The sequence below is a fragment of the Helicoverpa armigera genome, chromosome 17, assembly GCF_030705265.1.
Source record: "Helicoverpa armigera isolate CAAS_96S chromosome 17, ASM3070526v1, whole genome shotgun sequence".
NCBI lineage: Eukaryota > Metazoa > Arthropoda > Insecta > Lepidoptera > Noctuidae > Helicoverpa > Helicoverpa armigera.
In genome coordinates this window covers 10,437,478-10,450,121 of record NC_087136.1, presented here as the reverse complement: position 1 = coordinate 10,450,121, position 12,644 = coordinate 10,437,478, and the positions used below count along the sequence as shown (strand labels likewise).

The 12,644-nt window shown below is 38.7% G+C and overlaps 1 protein-coding gene across 1 annotated transcript; it reads right to left on the bottom strand.

Moving 5' to 3' along the window:
* Positions 1–2,985: 2,985 nt before the first annotated feature.
* LOC135118050 (integral membrane protein DGCR2/IDD-like) lies at positions 2,986–7,567 on the bottom strand. Its single transcript, XM_064038979.1, has 3 exons — positions 7,543–7,567; positions 5,268–5,416; positions 2,986–4,214 (listed from the first exon to the last, which is right to left on the bottom strand). Exons 1-3 carry the CDS (start codon positions 7,565–7,567, stop codon positions 4,011–4,013), a joined length of 378 nt encoding a protein of 125 aa, XP_063895049.1. The 3' UTR covers positions 2,986–4,010.
* Between the last annotated feature and the right edge of the window lie 5,077 nt (positions 7,568–12,644).

The following is a 12,644-nucleotide window of genomic DNA, read 5'->3' as shown; positions in this document are numbered from 1 at the left end:
TAAGTAGTTTGGTCTGTCGGAAAATTGAACTTTTTTCCTAATTACCTGTACCATATCATACCATGTTAAAAAGGGAGTGTATAAGGGCAGTACATAGGGGGGTATATAAGGGCAGTATATAAGGAGCTATATAAGGGTAGTATATAAGGAGGTATATAAGGGCAGTACATAGGGGGTATATAAGGGCAGTATATAAGGAGCTATATAAGGGTAGTATATAAGGAGGTATATAAGGGTAGTATATAAGGGGGTATACATATAAGGGCAGTACATAAGGGAGTGTATAAGGGCAGTACATAGGGGGGTATATAAGGGTAGTATATAAGGGGGTATATAAGTGTAGTGCGTAAGGGAGTGTATAGTATACAAGGTGGTAAATAAGGGTATTAGTATATAAGGGGGTAAATAAGGGTAGTATATAAGGGGGTAAATAAGGGTAGTACATAAGGAGGTATACATATAAGGACAGTACATAAGGAAGTATATAAGGGCAGTATATAAGGAGGTATATAAGGGCAGTATATAAGGAGGTATATAAGGGCAGTATATAAGGAGGTATATAAGGGTAGTATATAAGGAGGTATATAAGGAGCTATATAAGGGTAGTATATAAGGAGGTATATAAGGGTAGTATATAAGGGGGTAAATAAGGGTAGTATATAAGGGGGTAAATAAGGGTAGTACATAAGGAGGTATACATATAAGGACAGTACATAAGGAAGTATATAAGGGCAGTATATAAGGAGGTATATAAGGGTAGTATATAAGGAGGTATATAAGGGTAGTACATAAGGGGGTAAACATATAAGGGCAGTACATAAGGGAGTGTATAAGGGCAGTACATAAAGAGGTATATAAGGGCAGTACATAAGGGAGTGTATAAGGGCAGTACATAAGGGAGTGTATAAGGGTAGTACATAAAGAGGTATATAAGGGCAGTATATAAGGAGGTATATAAGGACAGTACATAAGGAAGTATATAAGGGCAGTATATAAGGAGGTATATAAGGGCAGTATATAAGGAGGTATATAAGGGCAGTATATAAGGAGCTATATAAGGGTAGTATATAAGGAGGTATATAAGGGTAGTATATAAGGGGGTAAATAAGGGTAGTAAATAAGGAGGTATACATATAAGAACAGTACATAAGGAAGTATATAAGGGCAGTATATAAGGAGGTATATAAGGGCAGTATATAAGGAGGTATATAAGGGCAGTATATAAGGAGGTATATAAGGGTAGTATATAAGGGGGTAAATAAGGGTAGTACATAAGGAGGTATACATATAAGGACAGTACATAAGGAAGTATATAAGGGCAGTATATAAGGAGGTATATAAGGGCAGTATATAAGGAGGTATATAAGGGCAGTATATAAGGAGGTATATAAGGGTAGTATATAAGGAGGTATATAACGGTAGTATATAAGGAGGTATATAACGGTAGTATATAAGGAGGTATATAAGGGCAGTATATAAGGAGGTATATAAGGGTAGTATATAAGGAGGTATATAAGGGTTGTACATAAGGGGGTATACATATAAGGGCAGTACATAAGGGAGTGTATAAGGGCAGTACATAAAGAGGTATATAAGGGCAGTACATAAGGAGCTATATAAGGGTAGTATATAAGAAGGTATATAATGGTAGTATATAAGGAGGTATATAAGGGTAGTATATAAGGAGGTATATAAGGGTAGTACATAAGGGGGTAAACATATAAGGGCAGTACATAAGGCAGTGTATAAGGGCAGTACATAAAGAGGTATATAAGGGCAGTACATAAGGGAGTGTATAAGGGCAGTACATAAGGGAGTGTATAAGGGCAGTACATAAAGAGGTATATAAGGGCAGTATATAAGGATTTATATAAGGGTAGTATATAAGAAGGTATATAAGGGTAGTATATAACGAGGTATATAAGGGTAGTATATAAGGAGGTATATAAGGGTAGTATATAAGGAGGTATATAAGGGCAGTATATGAAGAGGTATATAAGGGCAGTACATAAGGAGCTATATAAGGGCAGTATATAAGGAGGTATATAAGGGCAGTACATAAGGGGGTATACATATAAGGGCAGTACATAAGGAGGTATATAAGGGCAGTATATGAAGCGGTATATAAGGGCAGTACATAAGGAGCTATATAGGAGCAGTATATAAGGAGGTATATAAGGGCAGTACATAAGGAGGTATATAAGGGCAGATATAAAGAGGTATATAAGGGCAGTACATAAGGAGCTATATAGGGGCAGTATATAAGGAGGTGTATAAGGGCAGTATATAAGGAGCTATATAGGGGCAGTATATAAGGAGCTATATAAGGGCAGTATATAAGGAGGTATATAAGGGTAGTATATAAGGAGGTATATAAGGGTAGTACATAAGGGGGTATACATATAAGGGCAGTACATAAGGAGGTATATAAGGGCAGTATATGAAGAGGTATATAAGGGCAGTACATAAGGAGCTATATAGGGGCAGTATATAAGGAGGTATATAAGGGCAGATATAAAGAGGTATATAAGGGCAGATATAAAGAGGTATATAAGGACAGTACATAAGGAGCTATATAGGGGCAGTATATAAGGAGGTGTATAAGGGCAGATATAAAGAGGTATATAAGGGCAGTACATAAGGAGGTATATAAGGGCAGTATATGAAGAGGTATATGAGGGCAGTACATAAGGAGCTATATAGGAGCAGTATATAAGGAGGTATATAAGGGCAGTACATAAGTAGGTATATAAGGGCAGATATAAAGAGGTATATAAGGGCAGTACATAAGGAGGTATATAGGAGCAGTATATAAGGAGGTATATAAGGGCAGTACATAAGGAGGTATATAAGGGCAGATATAAAGAGGTTTATAAGGGCAGTATATAAGGAGCTATATAGGGGCAGTATATAAGGAGCTATATAAGGGCAGTATATAAGGAGGTATATAAGGGTAGTATATAAGGGTAGTACATAATGCTTCCGAATTAAGCCAGAAATGGGAAAAATTCAAAAATCTTAGTGTAAAACTTTAATTTTAATTCATAATAAACTCTAAGCGTGTAATAAAATTTGCCTCGAGTCTCTCAAGGCACTTTGCTTTTTACCTGAAGTTTTGCTCTTGGAAGCATTTCTTATTAAAATTACTAAAACCAGATTCTTCAAAGAACTTGGTGCTATATATTTCATCCGGTGAGTGATTCACCGCATAGAGTGGGCCAATGAATCACTTCAGTTCCTACAAATAATTTACAGAATCGGACGCCCGATGATATGAAATTTAAAGCTACAATTTCGAAACGTGTCTAGCTAAGTGAAATATTTTAAGAAGTGAAGAAAGACGCATGCTCACAGAATGCGCGAGTCGACTAGAACGTTTTTATTAAGATTTTCTTTTAAGTACTGTCTATTTTTACCGTTTAATGGACTTACAATTTACTTATGGATCGGGGAAATAAGTGTTCTATCTGCAATGTGTCATGACCTACATTTTTTCCTATACATTTTAATTGTTCGACTAAAGTGGCACCATTATTTTTAGATTAATGTTCTGAAGATGAATAGAATATAAATGAGGTTTTAATAAGGTTTTCTTTACTCTGAATGTTTTTCTCTTCTACCAAAACAACAAGAACGTTTTCCTCTCTAATTGTCTATGACGTAAGGTTTCTACTTTTACATTTTCACATTCAACATTGAAATAAAGAAAACCAAAAAAGAACACGACTCTACTCGGTTACATAAAATTGGTCCGAATTTATTCATTTTGTTGTAAACGGAACTAATACAATAATAATCAGAAGAACTCGTGTACTCTGAACATGAAAAAATCATAGTTCTAGTTCTAGGGAAAAGGTCCCGTGAGTGAAGGACATTCTTACTAGTTATAGGCAGATCGTAGTATCATAGAATGTGAGTTTTTGGCATTCAATTTCACGAACTAAAACCTCCTTAGCCAGGCAAATACTCCCTTAAATTTTCAATTGGTTATGGTCTACGCGTTCCGTGTTTCATACGAAGCGCGCGACGGCTACAGCTAGGAGGGAGATTCCAGCTTTGAGTTCGATGGAGGGGCCCTGGTGGGGAGCCGGGGAGTTGCCAGCGAGGATGAGGGCCCGAAGCCGCTGCCTCTCGCGGTATCTGGTGTCTTCTCCAGGAGGGTCGAGGCACTCGAACTCACAGCATCGTGCGCCGACGCGGAAGTTTTTGCAGAACTGTGGAAATGAGAACAAAATATGTTAGGTAGCATATTGATGGGAATTCTAGGGTCGTATGGTCTCCAAAATAGAGTTAATTCTTTGAATATCCACGGTGATAGGCAAGTGGGTGATGAGTATCGACGACTGTCGATACTGTATGTACCTAATAATGATGTCCAAATTCCTACCAGACATGAAAACATTGACATTTACAAAAGTTCACCAAATAATGTTATTAACCAGAAATACCCTTTACCTTTCAGAACGGTATTATATCCGAATATTTATTTGAAACTTTCACAGCTTAATAACCAGGCATTTCGTGACAGCAATCAATTACGTGTTAGCCACATGACCAGAGTTGGTTTCACGTAATGACTCATAGGTACTTATTAGTTACGAACCAGCAAGGGCAGATTCATGTCAATAACTGTACTGCGGATAATTGTGGGCTTGCTTGCATTTATTATTAAAAGAAATAGCCTTTGTACTGGTTTGTACTTTCAGTTTCAGTAGACTGCAGTAAGAGGTCAAACTAGAAGTACCTGTAGGTATACAGTTCGTTTTCAGCTGCCTTCGTAAAAATTATACCTAAGCATGTTTCAGTACAAAAGATAGTTGGTAGTTGGTGGTATCAATGTTTTAGTGCAAAAGATAGTTGGTGGTATCAATGAAATCAATTCTCCGTGGGCCCTCGGAACTTCGGAAAAGCTACACATTATGACGGATACATTTTATTGAACGTCCTATTCTTGATTGCCTTGCCTGTAAGTTTTTAAATTGGACCTATGTTCAACTTGCAAGGCTTATTTTTAGACTTATGTTGTGCCATTAGTAGTTTGACCTGTTTTTCCAAACAGTGAAAGAACTTTTTCAAATGCGATCTACAAAAATTCTTACCAGGCCCTGATACTTGGGCTGCGGGATTGTTCGAAAAATACCGCGGCCCTGGTACATAAAGGCCTATAAAGGACCACGATGGGTTTTAATCAGTCCCTCACTGCTGCTAACCAGCGGACGGAGTCATATTAGATGATTTTCCATTTGAAAAAAGGTCTTGATACTTACATAAGGCGGATCACAGTAAATAGCCTTGCACCACATAGGCTCAGAGTGATAGCACACGCAGAGGGAACATACTCCCGGCCCCGGCACGTACAGCAGACCGTGGGGTACCGACTTCCCTTCCCAGTCGATGCATTCTTCTTCTACGCATGCTGAGGACAAAGAATTTAACTAGAGGTGCTACTCTTGTATGTGAGACACTGATAATAATAGTGGGGGCTGTCGGAAAATTGTACTTTTTTCCTAGGTACCAGTATCATGTCATGCCATGTTATAAAGGGAGTGTATAAGGTTAGGACATAAGGGGGTATATAGGGGTAGTACATAAGGGGGTACAAAAGGGGAGTAGATAAGGGAGTATATATAGGTAGTTCATTAGGGATTGTGTAAGGACAGTACATAAGGACGTATATAAGGGCAGTACATAAGGAGGTATATAGGAGCAGTATATAAGGAGGTATATAAGGGCAGTACATAAGGAGCTATATAGGAGCAGTATATAAGGAGGTATATAAGGGCAGTACATAAGGAGGTATATAAGGGCAGGTATAAGGAGGTATATAAGGGCAGTACATAAGGAGGTATATAAGGGCAGATATAAAGAGGTATATAAGGGCAGTATATGAAGAGGTATATAAGGGCAGTACATAAGGAGCTATATAGGAGCAGTATATAAGGAGGTATATAAGGGCAGTACATAAGGAGGTATATAAGGGCAGATATAAAGAGGTATATAAGGGCAGTATATAAGGAGCTATATAGGGGCAGTATATAAGGAGGTATATAAGGGCAGTACATAAGGAGCTATATAAGGGCAGTATATAAGGAGGTATATAAGGGCAGTACATAAGGAGGTATATAAGGGTAGTATATAAGGAGGTATATAAGGGTAGTACATAAGGGGGTATACATATAAGGGCAGTACATAAGGAGGTATATAAGGGCAGTATATGAAGCGGTATATAAGGGCAGTACATAAGGAGCTATATAGGAGCAGTATATAAGGAGGTATATAAGGGCAGTACATAAGGAGGTATATAAGGGCAGTATATGAAGAGGTATATAAGGGCAGTACATAAGGAGCTATATAGGAGCAGTATATAAGGAGGTATATAAGGGCAGTACATAAGGAGGTGTATAAGGGCAGTATATAAGGAGCTATATAGGGGCAGTATATAAGGAGCTATATAAGGGCAGTATATAAGGAGGTATATAAGGAGCTATATAGGGGCAGTATATAAGGAGCTATATAAGGGCAGTATATAAGGAGGTATATAAGGGTAGTATATAAGGAGGTATATAAGGGTAGTACATAAGGGGGTATACATATAAGGGCAGTACATAAGGAGGTATATAAGGGCAGATATAAAGAGATATATAAGGGCAGTATATAAGGAGCTATATAGGGGCAGTATATAAGGAGCTATATAAGGGCAGTATATAAGGAGGTATATAAGGGTAGTATATAAGGAGGTATATAAGGGTAGTACATAAGGGGGTATACATATAAGGGCAGTACATAAGGGAGTGTATAAGGGCAGTTCATACGTGGGTATATCGGGTGTGTCGTACTTATTCACATATACTTTATGATATTCTATGGCGAATTGTAAAAAAAATATCCTAGGTAATCCATTCAGTGGTTTAGCCATTTTCCGACACAAAACAGGCCGCACATGATCAAAAACATCGCTATATATAAGAATAAAATAATAGAATATCCGAACTGCTAACTGCCCAGACTTCCTGGCTAACCAATGCTCTTACATTGAATCCGGCTGCAAATCGGATTCATCAAGCCATTAGGAGGAATCGATTCAATCGAGAGGTGCTAACATCTAGTGGACTTCTATTGCTAATGGTTTTATTTAGATGGGTATTGATAATAGTTTTTAAATTCTTATATGTTTTTATTAAGATGAAGAGTTTGTTTCTTTACTTGAAAACTCTAATCAGGAATTACCTACTGGCCTAGCAATCTAAAATCTTCAGTGTTAGAAAGCCCCCATTTATCGAAGGAGGCTATAATATAATATTTGAATCAGGAGTGAATCCGCTGACAGAAGCTAGTTGGAAAAGTTAAAAATATTACAGCCAATATTAGTAGCTAAGTTTTATATAGCATAGCAACTGACAAAGACCAGCTATTATTTTAAAAATAATTTCTATTTCCATCAAGCTTCATAGTCGCGTGCACAAGACAAATCAAAGGTTGCATATTTTATCGATATCGATCAACACAACACTAAGTTTGTAGTCACGATTTTATTGCATTTACATTGACATTGGTTTGGCGTAAACATTGTGGAATTAACCTTCTCGTGTTGAACTGGGTTACTGGTTATTGCTAATGTGTGTTTGATTTGAAAACAATGAAAGTCGATGTTGTATGGGCAGCCCTAGTTTTTGTTCGTGACGTCACTTAAATTGCATGGTAATGAATATTCAAGGATATTGTTGCTATTGTGTTTTCTCATCAGCATTCCTTATATCAATCTAAGGTTAGCTCGCGCAACTTTGCAACCTCCTTAGGCAACCGACTTTTAAAGCGCTTCACACTAGTGTATTTTATCGCTCGTGTCAATTCACGTGGCAAAAACTCGCTAAAAAGTTGCTTTTGAAGCTAAAATTGGTACAAAAGTCTTATTTTTTTTCTAACATTAGTCAGAAATTAAAAGTTAACGAGTCAGTCAGTGTACCAACCATTAAAAACCCTATCCGAATTTCGTTATAATTAGCCAAAGGGCAGATACACAAAATATGTAGATGTGGTCTAGAAAACAACAAACCCTAATTTGATTACGGTCAGAGTTCAGAACCCTTCCGTCAGTCCTTCGCAAATAAAACCTGATTACCAAAATAAGTCCTTTGTTTTAGCGATTTTATTTTTGTACTTAGCATGACCGTATTCGTAACAAGGTCTAAAATTAACAAAAAAGTTTTTACGTCGGCTTTATAGTTTTTTTTTTTTTTTTATCAAAGACGGAACGCAGGATATGGTTGATGGTCTATGTGTCAATTTTCCCGCATATTAAAATCTCCTTCACGATTACAGAGAATTAAGCAATTCTTATTGAAACTTGACCTACACGAAAGAACATTAGAATTATAGCCTATAAAAGCATAGTTATTTCTGCTGACTAAAATGAAGATAGCAGTAAAACTATTACTGGAACGTCTGGAACTTGCCAGACATTTATTTTCTATTTCTGAGATAGTCCGATGACGGCCGAATTTTTATTTTCTCTCCCGCTTTGTTGAACTTGGCCTTTTCACAATTACCAGATGACAGAGGCCTTCAGACAAAATACACGATTCAAAATACCTTATTTAGATGTGGCAAAAGAAAATCGTTGAAAAACCAAACGTTTACCGTATACTACCGTATTGTGTATAACCGTAAACTCGGTTTTTATAGTTGAAATTATGGCGTGAAGTATAAACCTTTAGCTTTCATTCCAGTTGGCCATCTAAATAAATGGACTTGTTCTTCAGATAAACAATGTCTATAAAAAACTTTACTTCAATGTTACTAGGCCAATCTTAGTTTTACCCAATTCCGTAACAACTAGGTACTGCCTCAAGTTTGTAGTAAAAAGAAATAAGCTGTGTTCCTATACATACGAAAATATGAATTGTAGATGTTCGCTCTTGAATAAAATTGTATTTTAAATCTCCCACGGGACGTCGTTGGGAGTTTTCAGAAACGTGTGTGCTACTAAAGAAATATGACTAAATGGGAACTAGGGAAATGAGTACGTCGAGGTATTGTAGGCTGCCTGTACAAAAAAGTCCAATTAGAACTTGTTTGTGCGGTTACTAGACTGTGATAAAGAGTTCGCTCGCAGGCAGAATAGACATTTCCTTTGCTTGTGGAACGTCTCGTTGTTTTCGCGCGCTAATCACCCGCTTTTTTCATCATGTCTGCTCGGGAGAAATATAAAATTATTTAGTTTATATCTGTATTTATAAATATGCGGTGGGTGGATTTTGTTATCCGTCGCTCGCGTAATAATATTCAATTCATAATACTTATTACGACAGCCACCGCTATTACGATTTAGAGTAAACAATATTGCGAGCGTAATTTTCGTGAATTATGTTTTTGATCGAACACCTGTTTAAAAGTGACAGTTTTATTTGAATTATTATAGAAACAGTGAAAGCTGATTCGAATTTTGAGTTGGTGGTGTTCACATGTGGTTTTCTTCTCAACGCAAATTTTGAGCTATATTTGTGCTTTTTTGGTGTTTTCTGTGGTGCCTGCTTAGTTTTGAGTGTGTTTTATATGTAGATTTGTGTTTCATTATTCATCATTTCATCATTTCATCTGTAAGTAGTCTTGTATTTTAATTAATTTTGTGCGACGTCGGCGTATGCCAATAAATAAACATGGCGGACAAACAGGGGCCGCCGGGACGCCCTCCCGACCCCTCATGTACTTCTGCAATTGAAACAGTAATGACCGTCCCATTGTCTAAATTTGAGGCAATGGAAGCGGAAACTTCAACTCATAAGAGAAAGCATCCTAGTCAGGACGAGGATGTTACTGATGTTAATAATGTTAATGCTACAAAACGCGACCGAGTCACCCCTCCATCATTGGTGTCACGTTCCAAATATACCAACTTAGATAGGGAGCCATATCTGGTATATGTTTCCTTCACGGATTCAGACTCCACTTCTGGATCCACCCTTCACCCCATAAGATTTGGTCAATTAATGCAAAAATTAAACATTAAGAATATTAAATTAGGCGGGATCAAGAGAATTGGCAGAAATAAGATCTCGGTGGAGTTTGAAAGCCATGAGGATGCTAATATCTTTATTGAAAGCCCAGCTATTAAGCTCAAAGGTTTTGTTTCTACTATTCCCACCTTCAACATCACAAGGATGGGGGTAGTGAAGGGTGTACCAACTGATTGGTCAGAATTAGAGGTCATCGATAATCTTAAGTCCCCCCATGCTAAAATGTTAAAGGTGAGACGCTTAAATAGGAGGGTTGTCAATGAAGGTAAGTCGGAGTGGGTCCCTACATCAAGCGTGGTCGTCACATTTGATGGTCAGGTCCTCCCGGATCGCGTCTTTTGTTTTTATAATTCGCTCCTGTGGAGACATATAACTACCCACGGTTCAATGTTATGCATGCTGCAAATACGGGCACACTAGACCCAATTGCAGGTCTAAGCGATAGCTTCCGTTGTGGTGGGGATCACCTTGGGGACGGTTGCTCTGTTGAGGATCCCAAATGTTTATATTGCTCTGGCTCTCATCCCGCTAATAGCAGACACTGCCCAGAGTTTATCCGTCAGAAAAATATCAAAGCGTCCATGGCCAAAGACAACATTTCCTACTCTGAAGCTGCCAGAATTCATGCCCCTTCCTTCCGTTCCTTTGCAGATGTTACGGCTTCAACCCCTATCACTCAGACTATTCATCAGATTCTCACACAGGAACCTCGCTCCCCACGTCCCCCTCCCCCTAATTACATTTCTCACTCCCAACCCTCCACTTCATCATCCTACAAAAAAACTATTTTGTCCCGCCCTAAACCTCACCCCTCGCTGCAGCCTGGCTATGACCGAAGGGCTCACCAGGACATTATTAATAGCTTCTCGTTCTCCCCTTCGCCTAATGGTTGTGCTCTTCTGGATTCTCCTCCTTCTGAAAAAGATCATGTACAGACCATACAATCTATTATACGTTTACTATCATCTTTACTTATTAACTTTCCTTTACCTGACCACGTTGCCACAAATTTAATAAGCTCCATTAAATCTCAGCACATTCCATCTTCTACAGTGGAATACCAGAAGTCTGATCCCAAAAAAAAATGAAATTGCTCATTTAATTAATCAGTACAAACCGGCATTGTTTGCAATTTCTGAAACATGGCTAAAGCCACATCTCGTGTTTAATATGGCTGGGTATAGCGTGCTTCGGGATGACCGTCTTGACGGTTATGGCGGAGCGGCTATACTGGTTAATAATGTTCTCCCATTTTCCCCCTTATCCCTTCCCCCACACGGAGATGAGATTAATGCCGTAGGTGTTAATATTGTCGGTGTTAATGTTATTTCTGTCTATATACCCTCTCCTAATTCCTCTTGTTTCCAGTATATACGTTCTATTTGCTCTTTATTTTATCCTGTAATTTTTCTAGGTGATTTCAACTGCCACCACTCTCTGTGGGGATCTGACCATTGTGATAGTGCGGGTAATGAATTAGTGAATCTGCTGGATGACTTGGGGTTATGTGTTATCAATGATGGATCTTTCACGCGCCTTCCTAGACCTGGACAATCGCTAAGTTGTTTAGATCTAACACTGTGTTCAGCCCGTTTGGCCGCTGATATGGTATGGAAAAGGCTTAACCTAACACATGGTAGTGACCACTATCCTATATGTACTACTCTCACCACTAGGTGCCTTCCGCAAAGGAAAGCCCCCTCTTTTAAAGTACAGGCTGTCTGATGCTAGGTGGGACCTGTACTCTCAGATCCTTGAGGACGCAATCCATACCTTGCCCCAGGTGTCTTTTGACAACCTTGACGTCTGTATTTCGCAACTTTCTGATGCCATTTCATCAGCCGCTGATGAGAGCATACCTCTTAAGAATTCGGCTTCTGGAAAAATATCATCCCCGCCCTGGTGGGACCGCGACCAGCATCATCAAACTCCGCAATGAAGCTGAACAGAGCTATGCTCTCAACATGGCTATTGAAAACCTGGTGGAATATAACCGGATTGTTGCGAGATCCAGACGCCTATTTAAGAAAAAATATGAAGGTTGGAAAAATTCTGTTCTTCGCTTTCCCCCCTCCTCCTTCTTCCATGATTTGGCAAAACTTTAGAAGATTTAAACGTGGTTGTTCTGTTCAAAATTCTTCAACTATCCCCATTGACCTAGCAGATTCTTTTCTTTACAAGTTAGCCCCTTCGTCTGTCCCTTTTGTAACAGAATGCCCTTCTGCTCCCAGTAGTGAGGTCATGTCGGTAGACCCGTTGGAAGCCCCCTTTTCCATTAATGAACTCAATGCCGTGCTCCAGCATGTCAAGGACACTGCACCTGGTATCGACGGCCATCCATATTCTTTTTATAAAGTTGGGTGCCTGCGGACGCCAATACTTGTTGGACATCATGAATACTTGCTTCACTCTGTCATATATCCCTGATAGCTGGAAAACACAGTTGATCATCCCCATATTGAAACCTGGGAAATCCCGGATAGTCCAGATCACTTTCGTCCTATTGCCCTTTCTCCAGTCATAGGCAAAATTATGGAGCATCTTATTAAAAACCGATTGGAGTGGTTTGTGGAGAGCCGAGGTGTTTTATCTAAGTCGCAGTTTGGCTTCCGAAAGGGGGCAGGTACCATG